The sequence below is a fragment of the Pezoporus occidentalis genome, unplaced genomic scaffold (genome assembly GCF_034315485.1).
Source record: "Pezoporus occidentalis ecotype Australia unplaced genomic scaffold, CSIRO_AGI_Poc_V1 ctg105, whole genome shotgun sequence".
NCBI classification, from domain to species: domain Eukaryota; kingdom Metazoa; phylum Chordata; class Aves; order Psittaciformes; family Psittacidae; genus Pezoporus; species Pezoporus occidentalis.
Genome location: NW_026912832.1, coordinates 1,515,570 through 1,541,085, shown reverse-complemented (window position 1 = coordinate 1,541,085; position 25,516 = coordinate 1,515,570). Strand labels below are relative to the sequence as shown.

The following is a 25,516-nucleotide window of genomic DNA, read 5'->3' as shown; positions in this document are numbered from 1 at the left end:
CTTATTGAGGCCTTGACAAGATTGCCAGTTATGAACATTGGACTTAGCAGGCCTTTAAGACCTGTTTCTCTCTGAATAAAGACAGATCCTAAGAAATTATGAGCAGACTTCTGCGCCCACCCAAACCATCAGGAGTAAAACTGAGCAAAAGCCGTTTCCAGACATGAGACTAATGCATCCTCTTTGACAAAGAAAGAAACACCAGCTACAGATTCCTGAGAGAATGGATATTTCAGTATATTAAATGGTCCAATTTTAAACATGAGATACCCTGCATAGCTACGGGTCTCTTCTCTCTCCTACCCACCCACCTTTCTAGACAGCCAAGTTTGGCATGTTCCATACTCAGGGTTTCTCTCTGCCATCCATTCTATAACACTCCACACCTGGGCTGCCCTTTAATTGATAATGTAATTATCAGCATAGTCATATTACTTCACACTAAGCATTTTCAACCGTTTATCACAATGTTGATCTTTATTTTAAATATAAATCAGGCAGTCATTTGTGTCTTTTATGTTCTTTGTATTTATTCAAGAATATTTAACTGTAGACAAAAGGTGACTTATTCATTATTCATCCTGAACAAGGCAAGTATGGCAATTTGAAAAGCCTGACATTTGAGCTTTTTTGCCAACACTAGCAAAATTATATCCTTCCCATTGTAAATCAATGAAGTAGAATCACTGTGCACAAAAGAATTAAATTGCCTTGTCACTTTAATAAGGCCACCTTATATACAACCTTCAGCCAATGCCATTGTGCAGAAAAAGGGTGCATCCTTTGCCTCAGCTGCCTCAGATCTCAGTAGGCTTTCCAATTAAATGAACATCCTCTTAGTCTTTCACTCCACTCCACTCTTTCTCTTTTTTGAGAGGCAATGTCAGAATGTCATAGGCATAACTTGATATCAGTGGCATGCACACATCAATGTGAATTAACTTCCTCCAACTCCTGCTTTCTTTTGGCAGCCTTTGTAACTTGTTTGTCAATTCCAAAATGACAGAACTCCAAGAAAGGGGATTTTTGTTGTTGTGTTTTTTTGTTGTTGTTGTTGTTGTTGTTATTTGGGTTTTTTTATTGTTTACTGAGCTTGATAAAAGCTGCAAATAGCTATCTGCAAAACATGAAAACTAGACAAATGTGAGAATCCTTTGCTGGCAAGGCAGATAATGTAAAATGACAAAGAAACAACATGTCCAAGCAAGCGGAACGCAAGTGGCATACGCCAGAAAGAGAGCAACTTTCTGTGTTCTCACTTCACAGGCTAGGACCCTATTATTACAATCAGACCTGATTTTCCCATCTAACAAACACCCCTTGGATGCTCTGACACTAGAAACCTTTAACCAGCCATTTCCAGGCATTTCAATGACCACCCAGAACAGCTATTTCATAATTCAATAACAGAAGGCTCTCTGTAATAGTCACATGCTTGCCCCTTCTTTTCAGGCATAGCATGCAGTGGTTGAAAGAGCAACTTCAGCCTGGATTTTTGTCAGAATCAGAGAAACAAAAACAGTGAAACAAAGCTGGGTACGCCAGCAGCCAAAACACAGCATTATGAGCGATTCTTGGTATTTCAAAACATCCTCAAAAGTCTGTAGCTTTACAATTGTGCTGGAGTCTCAATATTTTGTCCTGTTTTGATAGTTAACTGAAAGGTAAAGAAAAAACCCATGTAAGTGTACAGAAACAGCAACAATATTCTTGATGTCGTTAACATTTTGTGTTTAGTCAGAAAATGTTAATAACAACTGACCTTTTTCTGAAGGATATTTTAAGGAGACCAAGCAATTTTCTGTAATGTGGTTACCATAGTGATTGGCCCTCTAAAAAGACCAGGAAAAAAAAGAAAAAGATGCACATCTGTAATCAACCAGCCACTGCAACAACAAATGGTCTGATAAAGCAACACTTTAATTCCAAGCTGGAAAGATACTGGCTTTTGAAGTTAAGTATAAAAGAAACTATTTATGGGTGGAAAATAGGTCCTCTAGTAACTATTACAGAACATTCATGATGACTCAGAAGGGATTTTCCTTGAAAAATACATTAGTGCACAATAGATCAATTTTGTTCTTAGAAACTACTTCATCATCTGTACTGTACTGAGTCATTCAGAAGAAGAGATCAGCAAGCATCTGGGAATGGCGAATAGGAACTTCTGCCTCCCCCACTCACTGTCTCTTGCCTTTCCTGGAACATACCTGGAAAATAAGCAGTTAAAAGAAGTGCTATAGTTTTAAACATTTTTGCAACTAGACTTAAAACTAGCACCGCAAATGTTTCAGCCTACCTGTCTAGGTAAGGTTGATCTGTTTAAGGACAGGAACTTCCAATCACCCATTACAGAACATTAAATTTCACATTCAAATCCAAAATTAGAGTTTTATAACTTCAACCACCTTCTTAATTCTCTTCACTGCTGCTTGACTCTTGACAAAGACCATGGACCACATTTTCCATTTTCCACACTAAAGTTACCTGGAATCCTAATACGGCAAGCCTGCCCTTACTCAGAGAAGTCCTTGCCGTGGTAAGATGCTGCAGCCTGAAACCACATAATGCCTAGAACCAGATAACCCTCCCTTCGTAACCTTCCAGGTTTGGGACATGTCTAACAAACCCCAGCATAGCACTGCTGAATATTAGATGTGTCATGGTTTAAGGTGACTTTTTGTTTTGTTTTAAAGCATCTTTAGCCAAATCATAAAACCTTCTTCTAATTGTTAACAATACAGCACAGGATAATAAACATAGCATAGCAACTCACCTTCATGGACAGGCGTTGGGCTAGTTCTCAGCTGGGACATAAGAACAAGGCTCACCTTAGGAAATCAATTCAACTCTTCCTTATTTCAGGTGTGAGCATTTCTTGAGATACTCGTTGGTCTGGGTCTCCTCCCGACACACACTATCCCAGAGGCATGTTCTTCTCTCTTGGTCTTGAACACCTGGAAGTGCCATGCCCAAATCTCTGTTGGCCAACTCCAGCTTCCTTTATAACCAAGGCAGACGGGCACAGACATGGAGCAATTTATCTGTCTAAAATTAGTCTGAGATTCAATCAGTCAGGTTATAAATCTTCCCTGCATGCCAGGTTAACTAGCCTGTTGTTTACAGTGCTTTTGCCCTCCTTTGTCAGGTGGATCACCTCTCTTGCTGGCAGTTCTTGATCCTCAAATAGGTCTCACTGTCATAAAAAAATTTCTTTTGTATGTACCAGCTGCAGAACTGGAAAATTTCAGAACTGGAAGATTTACAAAGACAGGCTGAGAAAATTGGGACTGTTCAACCTGGAGAAGAGAAGCTGCATGGAGACCTCATGGCAGCCTTCCAGTATCTGAAGGGAGCTTACGAGAATGCTGGAGAGAGACTCTTCATTAGGGCTGTAGTGGTAGGACAAGGGGTAATGGGTTTAACATTAAGCAGGTGAAGTTCAGGTTAGATAAAAGGAAGAAGTTCTTTACTGTGAGGGGAGGGTGAGGCACTGGAACAGGCTGCCCAAAGAAGTGGTGAATGCTCTATCCCTGGCAGTGTTCAAGGCCAGGTTGGACAGAGCCTTGGGGGACATGGTCTAGTGTGAGGTGTCCCTGCCCATGGCAGGGGAGTTGGAACTTGATGGTCCTTTCCAACCCAAACCATTCTATAATGCAGAAATGGCTAGATTTGAGCTGGTTCCTCTTTTGAAGGAAACAAGGACCAGCATAATCTTTCTTTCAGACCTGTTGCTAGAAAAGGACTCCTTTTGTGGATGCCCTTTTTATTAGGGAAAAACTGATACATTTTCTTTCCCTACTACTGCTGATTCCACCCTTACAATCTTGAAGTAGTCTGGTTAGATTGTCTAGATAACAAATTGCATCATGCAGATGTGATGTCACTCTACAGAAAAGCATTCTGGGCAGACAGATACTGGGCAACATTTAGTTTAGGAACACAAGAAATTGAAAAAAACTGATTTCTAGTGCTAATAAATATTTGTGGCTTTGGACATATTAAAAAAAGTCTCTCTATTGATATATCATCCAAAGTTTAAGGACCATGAGTTTCCTAAATAAATAAAACAATGAAACCTTGAAATTCATTAGGCAGGCATGCAGTGTGATTGACGCATCAGCTCATTAATACAAGTCAGTGTTTTAACAGCAATCACATTATTTTCCACCTATCATTTAACTGACTTCAAAAACAACAATTTATTTGGATAAATGTTAAAAGTCTATATATATTATTTATAGCAGGCATATATATTATTTAATCAGGCATTAATGACCAGTTTACAATGAGAGCTTATCAAGCTGCCAATGTTGCTATATTAGTTTGACTTTGATACTACTCTAAGTTTGTCTGGATAATTTGATTATTACGATGTTGAAATATGTTTGATGAACGCATACAATTGGAAAGATAGCTAAGATCTGCCTCTGTGAAATGAATATTGATTATGGATTTATGATTGACCACAAAACAAGTCCCAGTAATATTTTTTAATTCCTGGAGAAATACTTTTCCACAAAATACCATGTTTTGCATTTTTCCATGGGAGCTCTTCAAAGACAGGCATTGCAAGCAACATTTAGAGGTATCATTGGGCAGAACCTAAAAGGAAGAAGACTTTCAAAAGTAAAACTTCTGTTTGTAAGGAGAAAGTCAAAATCAATCAATGCAGGTAGAGTAGCTTCCTTAGAGTTCTACTGGAGGGGCAAGAAACCTTTTCTAGAAATGCTTGAATTTACAACATTTACAACATCTTACCATGCACTTATCCTGTAATAACACTATCCAACCCTCAATTCTCCCAGTCATTGCATGAGCATCATATTTTGCAGTATGCCAGAAGAGTTTATTTTTAGATCAATATCAACCATCACCTGTTGTTCCACCTTCACAGTCTCTCCACCACTACTCCAGGCCAACTGCGAGCAGACAATACAGTCCTGAGGTCAGGCTCATGCAGCCAGCCCTTCACAACACATTAGCTTCTCTTAGCATTGCTCTAACTGCAGCCACCTCAGAGGAAACAATTAGAGGAGATTCAGTTCCAGACCAAAATGTGTAAATACAGATGTCCATGCGTGATGCACCTCTAAGATCCCCTTGCAGCCAACTGAGATCTAGTCAATACAGTCCTAACTACTTACCCTAAAGTAGTTGCCAAAGTATGAGTAACGAATTGAGGCCCAAAGTGGAGCTTAGGCAGCATTTAACTGACTTCATAGCAACATGGTTAGGGATGGGTCTGGGAGGTCTGTGTTAAGGGATACAAAGAACTTGTTCACCCAGAGAAACATAGTGCCATTTGAGGCATGTCTGAAGCATCTGTACAGAGCAGCAGATAGAACATGACCTGCAGGAGACTCATTTCCTTCTGCCCGATTTTGAACTGGAGGTCAGCAAGGATATGGGGGCATCTGAGTTAAGCCTTGTGTTGGTTATGCCCCAGTGATAAGACTGGGAACTTGGAGAACAAGCTTACATAGCAAAATCTGTTTGAAAATGGAGTAAGCCTTGCCTTTGAGCTCAGGAGGTGCAGCGAGCAGACACAGGATGCCATGGAAGCAAGGAAGGGACAAGTGACAGGCTAATATTTAGGGAGACAGCATGAGATCAATTCCTGCTTTATAGCAACAGCATATTTACAGACAAGGGATTGGCTTAAGGAGAAAAGTCTGGGGTCACAGACAGTAAGAGTTACAACTGTTGGCAGTAAAAATTATGTTCAAGGCAAGGACAGCACTGGGGCCACGGAAGCAGCACAGTTACTTTTCTAGGAGGAGTCTGGTCTCTGAAGCAGGCTCTTAAACCTAATCTCTCTTCAACAGCCTTGTCAGGGATGAAGAGTCATCTCACATGAAAATTATTTACAAGTCAGAAATGTAAAGAGTTTCTGCAGTGGTTCATAGAATGAAAAGAAAATACACAGGAGAATGATATACCTTGAACTCCTAACATTTATAGAGTATAATGTGTACAATAAGTAGGAAAATTGAAAATGAGAGTATGAACAAAAAAAGAAGATAAAAGCGGCCCTTTTATGACATCAGTTTACAGGGTTTTAATTTATCCTGTGTCTGTCAAATAAGGAGGAAAAACATTTTCTCTTTGCCTCCAATGCTCACAAAAAAAGTGTCAGAATGAGAGCCTTTTATTATTTTTTAATAAGGTGAGTGTCATTAATTATTATTGCAGATCTTTAGGCTTATTACAAAAAAAAAAAAAAATAAAAAGATAATTCCTGAAAGAAGTCAGGTGCTTTTTTGTTCATTTGTGCTGCAAAAGGAAAATGAGGAGGCAGGAAGAACCTTCAGGAGGTAAGAGTGCCAGCACAGGGCACAGCATGGGAGACAGCATCAAAAAAATTCACCCTACCCCAGAACCACATCTGAGTGCGCAAGAACCACAAAATCCCACTTCAGAATAAGACTGTGTGCTGGTTTTGGCTGGAATAGAGTTACTTTTCGTCATAGTAGCTAACACAGGGCTATGTTTCAGATTTGTGCAGGAAACAGTGTTGATAACACAGAGATGTTTAAGTTCTTGCTGAGCAGTGATTGCACAGAGTCAAGGACTTTCCTAGTCCTTGTACCACCCCATCAGTGAGAAGGCTGGGGGTGCACAAGAGGCTGGGAGGGGACACAGACAGGACAGCTGATCCCAACTGACAAGAAGGGTATCCCAGACCATGTGGCATCATGCTCAGCATATACAGCTGGGGGAAGAAGAAGGAATGGGGGGATGTTCAGGCTGATGATGTCTGTCTTCCCAAGTCACTGTTATGTATGATGGAGCCCTGCTGTCCTGGAGATGACTGAACCCCTGTCTGCTGATTGGAAATGGTGAATAAATGCCTTGTTTTGTTTTGCTTGTGTGCACGGCTTTTGCTTTACCTATTAAACTGCCTCTATCTTAACCCATGAGTTTTCTCACTTTTACTCTTCCGATTCTCTCCCACATCCCACCAGGGAGGTGAGTGAGCAAGTGGTTGTATGGGGCTGAGCTGCCGGCTGGGGTTAAACCATGACAGAGTAGAATCACAGTTAAGGTTGGAAAGGACCTTAAGATCATCAAGTTCCAACCCCCCTGCCACAGGCAGGGACACCTCACACTAAACCATATCGCCCAAGACTCCACCCAACCTGGTCTTAAATACTGCCAGGGATAGAGCATTCACCACTTCTTTGGGCAACCTGTTCCAGTGCCTCACCACCCTCACAGTAAAGAACTTCCTCCTTATATCTAACCTAAACTTACCCTGCTTTAACCCATTACCCCTTATCTTACCACTACAGTCCCTAATGATGAGTCCCTCTCCAGGATGGAGTGAGGTGGGGGTTGGTCTCTTCTTCCAAGTAACAAGTGACAGGACAAGAGGTTACAGCCTCAAGCTGCTCCAGGAAAGATTTAGATTGGATATTAGGAACAATTTCTTCACCAAGAAGTTTATCAGGCATTGGATCAGGCTGCCCATGGAAGTGGCGGAATCACCACCCCTGGAAGTGTTCAAAACCCGTGCAGATGAGTCCCTCAGTCACATGGTTTAGCGGTGGATGCGGCAGTGCTGGAGTAATGGTTGGACTTGATGATCTTAAAAGTCTTTTCCAACCTGGTTGATTCTATGATGTTTTAGTTGTTGTTAAGTAGCTCTTACTCCAGTCAACAACTTTTCTGTCTCATTCTCTGCCAGTGAGGAGGGGCACAGGAAAACAGGAGGAAGCAGAGACAGGACACCTGACCCGAATTAGCCAAAAGGGTATTTCATACCACAGCACATCACGCCCAGTATATAAACTGGGGGGAGTTTGCCAGGATCTGCCAATCCCTGCTCAGGCTTGGGCTGGGTATCAGTCAGCAGGTGGTGACCAATTGTACTGTGCATCACTTGCCTTTCTTGGGTTTTATTCCTCTCAGTTGTTTCTCTATTATTACTATTGTTGTTGTTATCCTTTATTTCAACTACTAAACTGTTCTTATCTCAACCCACAGGTTATACCTTTTTCCAGTTCCCCTCCCTGTCGCATGTGGAGGGAGGGTGAGTGAGTGGTCACTTGGTACTTGGTTGCTGGAGGCAGTTAAACCACAACATGTTCATAAATAGGATGCAGATGACCAGGACAAGCATTATCAAGCTGGTGAGCACTTTCATGTACTCTGAAAACCAATTACACTTTGTTGTCTCCAACTCCTTAACATTATTTCTTCCTCCTCCTTTAAATAACAAAGGCAACAAACTGCAGATTACATGCAGGAGTGGCACAGCCAGCACACATTTAGTGACATTATTAATATTAGGTATGACAGGAACAGCATTTATCTTCCAAAGTGTGCCCCTTTTCACAAGTTAGAGACACTTGTAGGGTACTATTGGAACAGATGTGAGTAGTTTAGACCCTTAGCTGAGGCTTTCTCTTAGTTTTCCTTAAGTGAAGAGTCTGTTTTCCACCTTTTGACTTGCAACAGAGGAATTGTCTTAAGCAGAAAATCAAGTGACCAATTCCTTTGAGATATACACAGAAACAAACATGCAGAAAAATCATGCTTTCAGCTCTTACAAAATTTTTAAATTTTTCCTGTAATCTGAAAGATAATTCTACCTTTCAAATCCTCCACAAAATCATACTTTTTAGTGTTGCTTGTTGAGGAAAAATCATGAAAAGTTTAGGCTAAATGGTAGGTTGCCAAATAAAAAAGCCCCAAATGTATCATTAGAAATAGTAATAATATTTTTATCTTAACTAACTTTTTATCTTATCTTTTATCTAAACTGGGTTTGAAAACCCCAGTTTTTAAAAGGCTGGAGGTTGACTGCTGGAACACTGGCAAGGTCACAAAGCCACCTTAAAGCATATTCCGTTTATCCAATGGAATTAAGTACTTGAATATCTTTGTACTGGCATTTAAAAAAATATGGACGTTTCAATGTTCTATGTCTACTTACACAGCCAAGGCAAAGGGTCATGGGATTCCCATCCTGCTTTACAGACCCACTTCCATCAGGACAAGGAAGGTTCAAACCCTGTGTCTCCACCAGCCAGCAAATTCCCCAGTGGCTGGGTTAGCACACAGTAAGAGAGAAAAGGACCACTGCATCTTCCCTGCACAGACAGCACCTGCACTTCTCTGCAAACCCACCCTGAAACACTGCAGTGTTTAGTTATGGGGTCATTTGAATCAAGCATTACAAAATGTCATGTACTTTTCCCTCCTTTGGCCAAAACTATTTACCCAGTTCAATGAGGATGTGAAACTGAGCAGCCTCAATAGATTCATGTGAAGAACAATACCCTTTTCTGTGCACAATATTTCTTTCAGCAAAGCCTCATACCGAGTCCACGCTCAAGGTGCCTAATGCCAGAAGAAGCAATACCACACACCATCTTCTCTGCACTCAGCATGAACACGCTGCATTGACAATGTGTAAATGAAAATAAATGGCAAAATGAAGAGAAGTAAATTTTACACAATGTGAGATAACCCAGTTCTCAGAAAAGGAGACTGAAGCACATGCATACCCCATATGTGTGTATTTTTCACTTGTTTCACAAAGAAAAAGGAATTGGGGGAAGAAAAAATAAAATGTAAGGGTCAGGTTGGGGACAGGGAGCTTATAATGCTGTAATCTGAAGATGAAAACATGACTGTGGAGTTCACTTTGTCTGCTGTTCCTTGACTACCCTAAGCTGTATATGAGAAACATTTTTCTCTACTTTGGAATTACAATCTGCCTAACAAAGATGAGTTCCACACTTGCATGGCTCTTCAGGCTAAAGAGTCAGTAATTTTACCCTTTTTGAGTTTCATGTTATCCAATCACCCACTCCCACATAGATACTGTCTTCACTTTAATATATATATTTTAAATCTTTTCCTATCCATTCCATTACACCATTATTTTTATTCTTCATTATTATTTATCCAAGCTTCTCACACTGATCTGGTTTACCTTTCTCCTTTTCAGTCAGCCGAGGTAGCCTTTTTGCATGAAAACCATGTATTTTCAACCGTAAGATTTTTAAGAGAACAGTATTTCAAGTATCACAGTATTATATAAATACATATCTAACTTACATGACCCATATAGAAAAGGTAAAGGAAAATCATGTATCTCAGTTCTCTCTGAAGGTGCTCTTTTGCAGACTTCTCTCTCCCTCGTGGAGAAAACATGCCTGCTCTACATTTTTACAATTGTTTTCCATTATTTTTCTGAGTAAGTTTATTTCTGCTCCTTTATTTATAAAGATCTTGTTTTATTCTCTTACATGTCTCCTTGTTTTGGGGCTCTATGAGAAGAAGCTGAAACCAACCCTCTGAAATGCAAGTACAAGTCAACTTACGAACATGAGTTTAAGTTTTGGACAGAACTGAAACGCTAGTCAGCCTTTAGCTGCTTCCAGATTGGCTGATTTCTCAAAGATTAACATACGTAGCCTCTCCTGAATGTTTTTATAATAAGTCTTTACATAAATTTTAATTGGAATCTGGGTATTATTTGTGCACATTCTCCTCCCACGTTAACCGCGTGGTTGAAGGAAGCTCTCTTGGTTCATTTACTATCAACAACGTGATGCAAGTCACCAGGAGGACACAGAGGCATAAGGGCATTGATCAGCTTGAAATGAGAACGGAAAGACTGTGGCAGGCTTTCATGGGCACAGACCAATCTCTTCCTGACTGAGACATGAGCACCACAAACACAGTCCACAAAAAGACATTAACTCCCAAATCAGAAGCAAAGTCTGAGATTTGAGCAATATTATATTGTTATTTTTTATTTATTTATTTTTTTTAATACATGGCATAGGTTTTAGGTACCTATTTTGCCCATAGAAGGAGCAGTCTGTGGTTACATACCCCTCTCCTGACACTTTTTGGGGGTGTATTTCATAAACATAAAGTTCACGAACTGCAAAGTAGAGAAAAAGGGGGAGGAGGAGTGAAAGAGCAGCGAATTTAACATCAGCTTTTCATTTAATTTCACTGAAAGAAGTTGCATTATATTCACAATCACTGAAAGCGAAATCTCTAATGTGTATCTGAATAAATTGAAGTTTGAAGCAAATAAAATAAAGGTAGAATTAACTGTTCATAGCCACACGGTCTTCAAGTCATAATACCCTTCAGTGGAAGGCTCTTGATGATGCCAGTCTGAATAGTCTGGCAGAACACAAGACAGAGCGAATACAATAGAAATTTTGAGATTCAATTTGTAACATATAATTATTCCATATTTTAATGTATTATAAGTTTAAATTATCCACGTTAGAGGATTTTAGTATTTCAGGTCTGTGTAATAGAACAGAAATTTTTACTCTCATTTTGACAGGAAGGGAGGAACATAATGAATATGCACTACAGAAGATGATTAAAGAAAAGTACCAATTCCATGACTGACCATTTTCAGTATATTTACAACTAGTTCAACATTTTCATCACGAAAGCTTTTTATAGTATGAAGTGGAAATAGAATTGCAAAATGATTACAACTAGGAAAAACCTTCCAGAAACTGAAAATGGGGTTAAAGCTGTATGCTGGCACATCATGGGGGCTCACACAAGAGCTTTCAACAGAAAACACATTGAACTCACAGCTGAGGACACCTCCAAGATGCAGAGCTAATATTAATGAAACACCAAACCTAATCAGTCAAAATTCAGAAAGGAGTTTGTCTCAACAGGAGCCCTTTGGCAGCTGCACCTTTGGAGGTGTCTGTGGTCCAGAACCTCAGGCATGAGCTACATACCTGCCTTCCCATAACCACCGAGAAGGGAAAGCCTGTTACCCAGTTCAGCAGTACCATACCAGTTCTCAAAGACAGCTTCAAAACCATTCCGTATCAACTGCTTCCTTTGCCCTATCTCACATAGCACTTAAAAAATGAGATATATATATTACAGAAGTACAGGCACTGTGGTGCATCCCCACCTCAGAGTACTTTTATGCTTCAGTACACAATGCAGAGTAAATCTGTGGTGCGGGAGCACATACCCTGATGCTCAGTGTGAAGAGAGTACCATGTCATTATTTGAGCCAGGACCCAGGCCAGCTTCACTGCAGCCTTGGAGACCTGCCCAGTCTACCTCCAATCCAGCAGTTTTGGGACAAGTTCCTCCAGCAGCAGCAGCAGACAAGCCCACTGAGTTCTCTGGTTAGTTTTTCCATCCTTGAGAGTTTTAAAGACCCAACTGGGCAAAGCCTTGAGAAACCAAGGTTCAAACTTGGAACCTTTGCATTGAACCTCAATGCATTGAGCAGGAGGCTGGACTTTGCAAGTTCCTTTCCATCCCAAATGTAGCAAGCCCATGCCACAGCCTATACTGCTTTAGCTAATCCTACCGTCAGTGCTCAGACAGAGGTGATGAGGTGGTTAAATTCAGGCTTGTTCCTCTGTGCCACAGTCACAACTCTAATTCTAACATAGGCCTATGAGCTCTGAAATTAGTAACTGTGGCAAACGTGAGCAAAGGTCCACCTGGCAACACAACCCAGCCTAAGCATATAATGTACTTGGTATAGGTTTAATGTCTGTCTTCCCAGAGGCAAATCTAAGGAAGAAAGCCAAGTAAAAGAAGAAAAATGGATTAAAAGAGCAGCCCGCTTGATATTGGTCTTTCTGTTGGCAAGTGGGGAAATTTCCCGAAGGTCCAAGAGGATTTGGACACTTAAACCTCTTTGAGCAGAAACAGGACATATAGGCCCTAAGGACTTTTTACTCTCTTCAGTGCAGATTGAGATTTTCTGCCCCTCACTAATAACAAGGGAAGATTGTTCCAAGTCCCAGTTCCAATTTGGAACAAAGCCCCCAAGTAGTTTTCAGCATTAGTTGTTATACTGCAGCTATCCTGGATTGATGCTACCTGCAAGAAGTGATTAGGGTTCCCTTTTGGGGAAAATAACAGCCCTGGTGACAGAAGCCACCACGTGAAATCACAGACCTGCCAAGTACTGAGGAACAACAAAGGAACTGTCCATGACAATGGGCTGTGAACATGCAGGAGGATGGCTGTAGCATGACACAGGGTCTGCAAGCCCATGACGTCTCTGGAGGCCATACTGGGTTTGGCTGCAATTAAGGTAATTTTCTTCATAGTAGCTGGTATGGGGCTGTGCTTTGGATTTGGGATGTTTCCGTTACTGCTGAGCTGTGCTTGCACAGAGTCAAGGCCACTTCTGCCTCTCACCAGTGAGCAGGCTGGGGGTGCACAAGAGGTTAAAAGGGGACACAGCCAGGACAGCTGACCCCAGCTGACCCAGAGGGGTATTCCAGACCATGTGGCATCATGCTCAGCATGTACAGCTGGGGCGAAGCAGGAGGAATGTTTGGGGTGGTGGTGTTTGTATTCCCCAGTCGCTGTTATGGCTGAACCCCTGCTTGACGATGGGAAGTGGTGAATTAACTCCTTCTTTTGCTTTGCTTGTGCGCACGGCTTTTGCTTCACCTGTTAAACTGCCTCTACCTCAACCCACGAGTTTTCTCACTCTTACCCCTCTGATTCTCTCCCCCATCCCACTTGCGGAAGGGAGCAAGCAGCTGTGTGGGGCTGAGCTGCCGGCTGGGGTTAAACCAAGACAAGCCCGGCAGAGGGAAATTAAAATGCCAGAGCAACCGGAAGAACTGAGAGAACAGATTATTTGGGAGGATTTGGGGCACGGTCCTGTTTAAAACCTTCTTTTCTTTAATTGCTGCTGCATTCAGTGAGTATGTAACTCGTACGGGATCCAAAGAACGCGGAGGATCCCACATTGCGCTGCAATAAAAGCCTACGGGAAAAGATCCCGACCTACGGCTCCTGAGTCCCGGGAGCCCCGCCAGGCCCTGCCCTGGGGCAGCTGCCAGCAGGAGGAGCCCGTCCACCGCTGGTGGCGACCCCGCGGCTCCCCGCCCGCCCGCCTTCACCGGGGGATGCAGAGCACCCCACGCGAGCCCCCAGCGCGCCGCAGCCGTCATTCTCCTGCCAAGGTGGGGCAGAACCCCACCGCAGAGCGCGCAGCTGCTCACCCAGGCGCTGTTGAAGACTCTCCGTGGCGGCAGAGCGGGTGGGAATTTCCCAGGTGCGGGGGAAGAGGATGAGTGGGAAGAGGCCGCCCTGAAGTTCAGGTGCTTTGAGAGTTTAGTTTGAAGGCACCAGTACGGATTTCCCACCAGTGATGCTGCTCTGCGGCTCCTGGCTGATATTCTGATGCTCTGAGAACCTAATTCCCTCACATCGGGAACGGAAAATCCTGCTAACACAGCTTGCCCTCCCTTCCTTCTCACACTAAGCCTCCTGAGGCATTTCTTTATTTTCATTGTCTACTTTGGACACACACAACATTCAACAGTGGGATAAACATAAATGAGAGAAGAGAGGGTAGCAGACCTCTGACTCCCCCAGCCTGTACACAGGGCTGTACACAGCTTTCATTAGGATTGTGCTTGTTCCAGATGTAATATAATATTTATGACAAGTTCCTCTGGATCGAGTTGTCCTTTCCTACAAATTCGCCTACACTGAAAGATGCATTATATAGGATTATTCATCTAGAGGATACACTCTCCTTACAACGCAAAGTCTCATAGAGTGAACAAAGATAAATTAGAGTTTGGTGAAATGCTCCACGAATCTCATTTGTTCATCATGTTTCAAAATCTAAAACATTGCACTGGGTTTCAGAAGCTCTCAGCTTTTGCCAAAGCTCTTCCCCTACTTCACATTTTTCTGACAAGTAACAGAGCTGAGCTGTACCATCGCACTTCTGAGTCTTGTTTACAGCTTTACCACAGTTCAAAATAGCGGCATGACTTACTTACAACAGGTATAACATTGCAGTGAAACAACACTATATTGACTGTTTACATTTCAGAATTATCTCGCATCAAATGTGCTTTTCCCTAGGCCCAAAGACAGGCTGTGTCTTCCCTTGTGGCCTCACGTAATAGAAGTACATCATTTACTCTTCATCTTACCTAAATGCAAAGTAAATACTTTCATCCAAAGCGGTTTGCTTTCTATACTGCAGCTTAGGAAATTACTACTTCCACCATCTATCAGTATTTCAAAGGCAAATGTTCTGAAATAACTCACTTTGGGTCATCTTCCAAAGCCTGTCAGGAAATAAAAGTTCACAGGGATATCAGTCATTGCATTCCAGGTACCACACATTCCCCTCAGCCTCGCTATCCTAGTTTTGACAGAGGAGAGGCAAATACTTACCTGTCCAACAGTCTCAGCTACAGTAAATTGCTACATTCAGCCTAACAACTCGTGTATTCCCTCAAGTATTCCTTTTTTGTAGTTTTCAGCTGTACTGATAGCACTTCCAGAAACCAATCCATCAAAAATAGGGGCTGAGGAAGACATCTGTCATCCAGAAGGGGTTTCTTTTGTTGTCGTTTCATACAGCTTTTCATTTCCATCTCAGCTTAATATGGACAGTCATGTTGGTTTCATATCCATTTACTGAAATCAGTTCGAAATAGTTTCCTGTAAACAAATGTAGCAGCACATCCAAACAATCATCCCCCCCCCCCCGCAATCCCCAGAGTTGTGCCTCCAGGGCAGCACCTAAACAGCCAGTGGGAGTGCTTGGTTCAGAGCAGCAGCTTTCATGGGCAGGTGAGAAAGAGCCAGGTTCAAGACAATCAGATCTGGTCAGGGCTGCCTGAGGAACGGCCCTTGTGGAGCCATTGAGCCAAAGAAGAGGACTGCCTGGGACCACATCAGCCACCACAAAACTGATGAGTTCTGTGCAGGGGAGAGCTGGTAATCAAAAGGAGAAAGGGTTCAAAAACAGCAGCAGACCCTGAGCTGTGAGCAGGAGGCACAAAGGGCCCAAGAGACAAGAAGATGCATGTCTGTGACAAGAGTTGGGTGAGCAAGATCAGTTTTGTTCTAGTCACCTTTGCTGAAGTTGCAGAGGACAGCCTGTAACTCAGTAGGTTTCCCTTAGTCAGCATTCCTCAACCTTTTAGTATATATTTTGTTCTTCAAATATCCACGGCACTACTTCACACTAAAGAGGGGTCCAGCAGCACCATTCCAAAGTGGTCAGGGAGCTGTTCTAAAAGCTGAGCTTGGCAACTAAACAGGCAAAGCGTTACTACTTTATAAAGGGTATTTTAGCAAAACTGCGAACATCCACGTAACCTTACGGCTGCCCATTGGCACAACAGCAGCTGGGGGCAGCAGCCACTGCCATACAGGCACCTGCATCCAAGCATCCTATGAAATAGCAGTGCCTGCTGCAGCCCAGGTCCATCATGTTATTTTCAGCTGTTTCAAGAGTTACAGGTTTCATTGCAAGTTGCACACACCATTTTTACTTCACTTTCTGAGGTATCTACCAAACTACAGAATCACTTGGCCAGCTCCTCCGCTTCCCATTCTCCTTCCTGATCTGAACAGCTCTGGAACCTCATGGTGGACTTTAACCATGTTTGACATGTTTTGTCCTATAAACTGGTGCTCGTTAGACACAAAAATCTCTGTAAACGATTCTCCTTAAGATAAAACCAGATTCTGCCTCATTAAGGCTGATCACGGGGCACTTCCAACTGCTTCAAGACAAGGGCAGAACAGCCTCACACCAGCACGTTTTTGCTTAGGAACCAAGTAATGGCTCACTGAGTAGTTTAATACATTATGATGTGCAGTTACTGCCTGCAAAATGCATGAATGTGCAGAGTAAACGACATCACCACTTTCTAACCTTACCAGGAAAGCTTCCCTGGGGACAGCTTTGAGATCTTGCCTGAATGACAGTGAGTTCATGGTCAATGACACTGTGCAATTTAGAGGGAAGGCCAAGCTCTTGGCTGGAAGGAAGAAGTGTGATAAAAGAAAATGCTTCTCCATGGTGCACATCTGCTGTTTTTCTGTTGGCAGTGATATAGAGTTTCCAGGAAGACACAGATTCAACTGGAAATGAAGGCAAAAAGGAAAGGGGGAACCTAACACAACTGAGAAAACCAAAGCTTCAAGTTTAGGGATAATGGCTTTTCTAGCTGCTCAGGACCTGTCTCCTGTCCTCCTTTCCCCATGGTGTGGGCCAATGCTCAAGGAGGTTACACAGTGTCCCTTGTTGGTTTATGGACACCATCAGATGGACATAGGAGGTAACGTAGTTACATAAAACAGCAAAGTGAAGTTTCCCCTCAGGTTGTCCCTAGGTTGCAGTGTTTTCAGCCCTTTTCACTCCCTTTCCCTGAAATAAATCCTGTCAGTCCTCCCAATAGTTAAGGTTTTGAGCAATGCCAAACTACTCCACGTCTGTCACTTCCCACTTGTTTTCACACTCCAGTTCTTCACAGTATGCACAGCACACAGGACGTGCTGCCTTGCCAAAAGCTCACATCAGTACTTCCCCTATCGGGATAACAAGAAAGGGCATTTTCACTGTGGTTTTCTCACCTCAGAGCTCAGCCCCATGTTGTAGCTCCCTGTTTCATTTGTCATGTCCCCCCACAGACTGCCTAATTTATCTGTGTGCAAACCATCTGGTGGCATCCTTTTGGTTTGGAGTGCAGGATGAAGGATGACTGTTGCTACAGGGTGGTCAAACTGGCCTCTAAGGAGTCTCCACCAAGAAGAATCCTCCTGGCACACACCACAGAGGGCTGTGCAGATGAATCCAGCCTTCAAGACTTCAAGGTATAATGATTTAGGTAGGAATTACATTTCCTCCTGCCATACATGAGTACTTCTCACCTTACACAGATCTGAGTTCTTTACCCACAGCTTTGCAGAAGGCAAAACTTTTAATCTTAAATATTCCATGGTGGATGCTCTTATAACATCTGACCCTTAATGAGCAGGGAGCCATTCAGAATAAACAGAGTTGTTTTTCTTTTAATCAAAGGTCTCCCTGCTAGCGGGAAATGCACTGAATTGCATTGAAGTGTTATTTCTTGCACTGAAATGTTATTTTAGTTTGCTTCCTAATAAAACCCAGTTAATCTGCAGTTTTAAAGGCACTTCTAAATGGATTGAATAAACCACAGACTGAAAGGGAACAATACCTGGAATACAAATTTTCATACTAGGAGTCTTCACTGTCTTCCAAATAAGAGGCATACACCAGGATAAACCATTTCAAGGGACTAGACTGAATTTTCCCTATGAATTGTGTGCTTCCTCTGTCCTTTCAGAACAGCTTTCCCTTTTTACAACCTGCGGCAGGCAAATTATGCAGTGTTGAGTTGTGCAGCTATCCACAGCAGATTATCAAATGAATACAGCATACTTGAGTATTTATTAACGTGTTTTACAGCCCCAAAATTAGACCTGAGAATATTTCATAGAATCACAGAATAGTTAGGGTTGAAAGGGACCTTAAGATCATCAATTCCCATGCCATGGGGGGCACCAAGCCCTCAGAAGTGATAACTCTCCATTCTACCAGAAACCAAGTCTGTTAAATAACACAGATCCTTCACTCCCATTTTTTATTACTTTCCCAGAATAATAACAAGTAAATCTGGTCATTGTAGTCACCTTTTTCTTCTTTTCCTTCTGAGCAGGAAGGGTTACTCTCAACAACTTGAGATGTGTTGTCTGTGTGTGCACATCCAGCCACCCAAAACTGAATAACATTCTTCCCTTGCAACATCAGTAGATAAAGCTCACCTCCAACCCTTTGATTCAGCAGGTGAGGTGCAAGATGGGACATGTTCTTCGTGTCCCACCTGTCTGTGAATTGCCATCTCTCAGAAGCAAAACTGCAGAGTTAGAGTGAGACATGGCAGCCCATGTCTAAGAACTCCATGTTCAGATAATGCATTTTGTTTTCTTCCCTCAAATAAACTATCTGCTTCTCCAGGTAGTGGTCCGTCACCAACACTATAGGACAGGAATTGGGTAACCCTTTACACTAATATAAAACATGCACAAGAGCCCATCATAACCTGCAAACCATGTGTCAGGATTCACTGCAGCAGTGGGGTGATGCACAGCAGATGCACCTCCTTTATGCCTGCCTCACCTTCGTAGTGCCCTTGTAGGACAGCTATGAGGCTCTGCAAGTGGAACCAATGCTGAGGACAATGGTCCTGCACTTGGGTCACAACAACCGCATGGCAACAACTACAGGCTTGGGGAAGAGTGGCCAGAAAGCTGCCCCACCTGGGGGTGCTGGTCAGTCCAGGTGCAGGAAAGTGACCTTGCCCTAGCTACCAGATCTTCAGAATGCTTTCTGCCTCAGTGTTCAGATGTGGTTCCATCTATCTGCTGGCTGTCTCACACACCATCTTTACCTTCCTGTTATTATGGAAAAAAAAGCAGGGTCGCTTTCCTGAACCTGTAGTTTTAAATGCTTTGCTTCAAGTGCAAGGTTGTCACCACATTCCTCCTCTGCCATGAGGAAAGAGCACGTTGCTCTCTCCCCTTCCCAGCACAGGTAAAACAGCCCTGTATCTTAAGTTTCCAGCAGAAATCATGCTTGTTAAAGCTGACAGTATTAAAAGAGTGCAGTGGATGGAACATGCATTGCACCATCCTAGTGTTTTCTCAACTCAATGTCAGAATGAAGACTTCTTGTGGAAACTGGCAATACTGGTCCTGCAGCAGTGATGTTTATGTTCCTCTGCAACTGTCTGCCTTAGACTAAGGCCTGAGATTAAACGAGCCAGAGATCACTAAAGCCAAGTCCTTGCTTAGTTTCACCTCACAATAAACCTGATCCTGCATTACCTCCACACTGCACTGTGCTGAAAGAGCCCTTGTGATGATGAATGTATAGGTGCTGCCAGGTCACCCAAGACACAGGGAAGTAGTACAAAAAAGCCAAAACCCATACAAATCCCATACCTGTGGCTAGGTCAAATGCTGTGTGAACACCTTCAAATATGACTGTCTACCTTTGTTCAACAGGACAAAAAGTTAATAGACTGTATGTCCTGGAGCTTGAAAAGCAGCTCCAAAACATACAAAAAGCCAACTCCAGTTGGTTATAAAAGCCTACAGAAGTACAAATATTAACAAATTCAGGGAAACTGTGAGTAGTTTCTGACAAAGCAGAAGCTAACACAGTCCCCCGATGGAAAAATACTGTAAAAACATGCTACTTCTGTATTGCTCCTTTATGTGTACAGCAAACATAGGCTGCTTGACAGACAACAGTCTAATAAAACCTGAGCCATACACTGGCTAAGGAAAAAAATAAATAGTCTGGGCAATCTCACCAGGCCTACATATAACATCAGACAGGACATTAGGAAAAGGTTCTTCACCAAGGAGACGGTCGGTTACTGGGATTGGCTCCCCTGGGCAGCAGTCATAGCACCTATGACACCAGTTATCACAAACTTTAGGCCTATTCAGATTGAACATGCACATAGACAAGTATTTTACTTGATTTATGCAGCAATTTGATTTTCTCATGTTTCTGGCTTCCTTCCCTTTCATTATCTTTTGACTTTGATCTTCTCCATCCTATCAGGTCAGGTTCCCGACAAAAGTGGTAATTCCTCAGTGCAAGATAGTCAAGATCCTCCTTCTCACCTCACGAACCAACCCTTACTTTGTTTTGTTTTCTGGCATCATTTGGCTATGCAAAAGATGATGAAAAAGCCCTTTCAGGATGGTGTAACAGCTATTAAATACAGAGGTTACCTGTACGAAAGGACAAAAAAAAAAAAAGGCAATTTTCCTTCTTAACCTCAAAGCCCACATATTAGATGAAATGTAACACTTCATAGGATAGGGGAAAAAAATCATGGTTTAATTACAACAGTGTAGCATAAACACTTTAGTAGTCGATACCAGGATATTACTGTGACATCTAACCTAACCTTGAGCTCTCCACAAATACCGTAAACAGACACTCTAAAATTCCCTAAATGACTGGCATTAAGGTATGTACAAAGGCAGCCATTCAGTCTTTAAGATGTCATGACATGGTGAGAGAAACACGACACATACATCAGTAAGTAAAGAGAAATGTTATGCTACATTTTAGACAGTTCAGAACTGAAAGTGCTTCACATCTATAGGATAAGAAATGGCTTCATCTCCTCATCCCTAAATGATGAGAGCAAAGAAATAACCCTTTAATAGGTTAAATAAACAGTGCCCCATTTATCCATGCTTATATAAAGTTTGCAACAATTCAGAAGGTCCATGATGAAATTTACAATATATACAGTATAACAAATTGTCCAAGAAAAAAGTCCAGATACTCCTTGGTTCCCAAAAGCCTGAAGCTCGTTCTCCGCACTAGAGGCAAAAGCTGCCTACAGGATAAGGTGGTTTTCCTTTTTCCTTTTCTTTTTGGTAAAAATCAGTCATCCCAATCCACCTTGAACAAAATCAGTCCCTAAAATCCTGGCTGTATTCAACAACTGCTTAATCCCAGTATTTAAGGCATGTTCATTAGATGTCAGTACAGGGGTACTGTCAGAAATCATAATCACAGGTACTAAGAGTCAGCAGATTTACATAGCAATGCCACTCTTCATAGTATAATGTCAAAGAAACTGTTACAATGGAAGCTGTTCCTGAGTTTAAATTTGCTATATACTGCTAAATTAATGTCTTCCTTTTGCACTTCTTCCTCTGCAATGCATGTGCGCAACCAAAAATCAGAATTTGCCCTGAAAAACAGCCTGTCAGAAAATAAAAATGTTAGAAAACTAGAATTATATGGGCATTCCCAAATCTGAATTTAGACAAGATGGCATGAATTTGCAAGGTTTAGTATAACATAGCTTTTAGTAAGAGTATCTTCTAAATAGGAAGATAAATATGAATGTCAGTCCACATTTTCACGCAACTGCAAACAACAGAAAAAAGATTTTTGTACCAAGAATTTTCATAACTTTAATGTTCTGTGAACATATGTAACTGATACTGCAGAGATTTTAGTTTTCTTATCTAGTCTCCTCCTTCAGGATTAGAGGGGGACATTTTTAAATTGTGGGAACACAAAATACCTAGGAATATATTCAGCTTTTAAAATCAGAAACTAATTGTCTATTCAGATAATTTAGTATCCATTCCACAGAATTGCTTCTCGAGTATGTAATCACTGACATTCTTTCCTACTTAAAAAAAGCTGTTCTTGGCTGAGAAAAGTGGATAGCTTTTAAAAATAGGTTTTTCATGAGACTCACAATGTGCATGACAATTCTTACCACCCTAAACATCCTGGCTCCAACTCATTAAAGTTCCCACAAACGTGCTCAAGTCAGAGCATTAAACTTCACAGGAGGTAAAGGGCACTAGAAACTCAGGATGACAGAAAGTGTGACTCGGGTCTTGCCATACCTGCACTTCCGACTGTCAACTGAACAAAAACCCCTTAGAAAATTGCACCATCTGGAGTTTAATCCAAAGTTTGCTGAAATCAATGAAACACATACAATGAGCTTTAACGGGATTAGCACTTTAAGTGCTCCAATGGAAGCAGTGAAGTAGCATCTCCTATTTTAAATACAAGAAAGGATTGCAGTAATTGCACCTATCAGACTAGGGAATAAATCTTCATTTATGTATTTTTCAAATCTGTCAGCAGTGCAAATTATGAATTACAGTATGATTAAAAAAAAAAATCTTATTTCCAGATTTGTTTCCATTTAAATCCTGGCAAGACAGAAACCAGCAACATACCGAGGAAACAAGGTGGGAAAAAAATGACTCCTTCCAGAGTCTGGGAATTCCAGAGAGTCTTACATAGTGGTATGAAACCAAAGCTTTGAATGAAGTTTGGCCTAGCCCATGTGCCTTGTGCACAAAGGTTAGCTACAATTTAATTGTTGTGACCATTAAATATAAATAACAACAATTTATTCACAAAATTCTGGATTAGATTGATTTTTTCTTGCTTTAACAAACTGTATGATCTATTAAATTATCAGCCAGCTGTATGTTTAAGCACAACAATAGAAAATGTAGTACATAAACACCTAAAAATCACAGTCATAAAAAGCAGGCAAGTACATCAGTCTTCGGTGGCCAAAGCACAACAGATTAGTCCAAACAAGCGTACGTGAACACAGATTATGGCCATTAGTTGTGTTAAAAACTGTTTCTACTGTCAATAAACAATTTCCTGTATTTTAATACTGTTCTTAAAGAACTGTAAACCCTTTAAAAATGTATGCACAGACATAAATAACAGTGAAGGATTTAAATACAGTGGTCAACAGGAAAAACAGGGCTTTAAATTTGCATGTGTGATCAGTGGGTAATTTGGAACAAATCCATAATTACCCACAAAGAACTCTGACCTTTCTTAGGTAAGACAGTACTGCCGTCACTTCTAACACTTGTGACCATTATAGTAACAAGAGAAAAAAAAAAAACACAACCCCAACACATCAGCCTTGATACATCAATCACATATGCATTCAAAATTACAGATATTTACAAGAAAAATATATATTTAATTAAAAAGCCACTGAAAAACATGGACTTTTAGTCAGGTGCTGCACTTTCTGCAAAATGAGGTAATTTAGATGCAAACAAATTAAGTTTAGTAGAGTTCAGGATCCAGTCTCCACACTTAAAAGTACAGATTGCTTCAGTAAATGGCTTGACTGTTTCTGTATGTTCAGAGTAAGAAATCACTAGATCCAGTTAAAACTTGTTTTGTAGTGCTCTTGATGCAACACTGACTAAGTCAGAAGGCTTCCCAGCTCAGCTTTACAACTGGTCTTTCAATAGAAAGGGAAAGGGGGGGAGGGGGGAGAGGGAAGAAGGAAAAAGGAAAAAAATAGTTATAAGTTGGTTTCATCCCAAGATGGATCATTCATGTTCTTTAGAACTTTTCTAACAAGCTTCTCCAAGTCCTTGCGAGCTCTTTGTTCTTCTTCTAATGATTTCTTCATCTTCTTGTTATCCTGTTTAATAGAACAGAAATATTACTGGTTTGGTTTTGGCTGGTTCTTTACAGCTGTTTTCTGACCACACAGACACTGTCAATTACAAATTCTGAAGGTTCTTCTCAGTAAGACTGCTATTAGCTGTTCAAAAACAAAGCCTTCGGTTAAAATTTCACAAGTTACACAGAGTTACTTCACACAACACAAATAAAACCACCAAATGGAAACTGAGCTATTTCTGTTTATACTTAGGGGTCCATTATAATGCAGGTGCCAGTAACAGATGGCCAATAATCTTGAATTCTTTTCCTCAGATGTGATCAATGAAGAGTAGAATATATTTATTGTAATGGACAAGGGAAATGAAGCTATTAGTAGAATAGATATCCCCTCTGAGAGCCTCCTGTGATTATAACTAGTTTCACAATCCCAGAAAAAGCTTCTTAAAACTTAATGCAATTTAACTTGCTTCATTAGGAAAGTGAACAGTTGAAGAAGTATCTTGAAAACCATTATGTTCTCTGGGAAGTATTTTGTGACTCAATTTTAAACTAGGGAGATGACTACCAGCAGTCTAAGAGGAGCCAGAATTTCAGCCACCACCACCACTCTACATGTATATTAACGAGTCAGTTCTCAGTATTTAATGCCACCGGGTAATACTGAAATACCCTGAACAACAGGACCATAAGGATGTCACTGACCAAACCACAGTAATGCTTACACTGTTTAATCCTGCACAGGCCAAGGTGATGCTGGCAACAGTAAGGAAGCAACCAGATGACAAGACAACACTATATTAAGGCCCCAAGAAAACAAGATGGGTTTTTAACAAGCACACGTCTGCAATCCAGGGGTCCCACTGAGCTCCTATCAGCTGTCATTTACAGACATTTCTAGATCAACAGCAGCCACTTCATTAACTCCATTCCCTCCTCAAGTCTATTGAAAAACTCAAACTTTTTTTCTCATAGGTACAGGCTTCATTTCTTTTCATTTATGTATTTATTCAGCACCAATTCAGCACTGCACTATTCAAGTGTGGTGCCTGTGGAGCAACAGCTATTAATAACCTACAGAAGCTGCAACAGGAGGGATCCCACTTTGCCTGCACACAACCAGTGCACTATGTACTCCCAGAGAACCTTTATCCATAAAGCCCTTGGTCACTTGGGACCTTCCCAGATCGCAGATTTTTCTCTGCCACTTCTCCAATTAGCAAAATAACAGCAACAGACTAATAACTGCCTCGAAGCTGATATTCCTGATAAATTAACTCAGGCTTTAATAGGTTTTGGCTTTGAAAGATGCGAGATTCTGAAGAATCTATTTGGAAAGACACCAGAAAAAGAGAGCTGCTGCTTGAGGGTCAGGACAAGGTGACTTTTTGTTTACGGTCACACAGAGATTGGTGGGGCCTCAGAGGCAGCATATTTATCTTCTGTGCAAACGCAACTAGGCCACAAGAATATCAGTGGGTTATTATTGCTGCTTGTACTGCATGAATTGTATTTTTTAAAAGATTCAAATGTGCATTAAACCCAGGATATACATACTTTACATGTTGAAAACAGCAGAATTTAGGTATTCAAGACATCAACTGTCCTATTTCAAGGAACATGCACAATGCCCTTAGAAACAGCGGGCACGCTTACATATGGGCAAAGAAATCGGATTCATGTTTATAGCCAAAAACCTAGAGTAATCTGAATACAAAT

At 41.4% G+C, this 25,516-nt stretch overlaps 1 protein-coding gene across 7 annotated transcripts in view; it reads right to left on the bottom strand.

Moving 5' to 3' along the window:
* Positions 1-20,677: 20,677 nt before the first annotated feature.
* The window catches only part of ARHGEF7 (Rho guanine nucleotide exchange factor 7), a 124,797-nt gene continuing 119,958 nt past the window's right edge, over positions 20,678-25,516 (bottom strand). For all 7 annotated transcript variants that reach the window (XM_062619355.1, XM_062619324.1, XM_062619332.1 and 4 more), the window contains one exon: positions 20,678-23,816. In XM_062619355.1, coding sequence (XP_062475339.1) covers positions 23,694-23,816 — 123 coding nt within the window. In that variant the 3' untranslated portion in view covers positions 20,678-23,693. The remainder of the gene's footprint in view (positions 23,817-25,516) is intronic.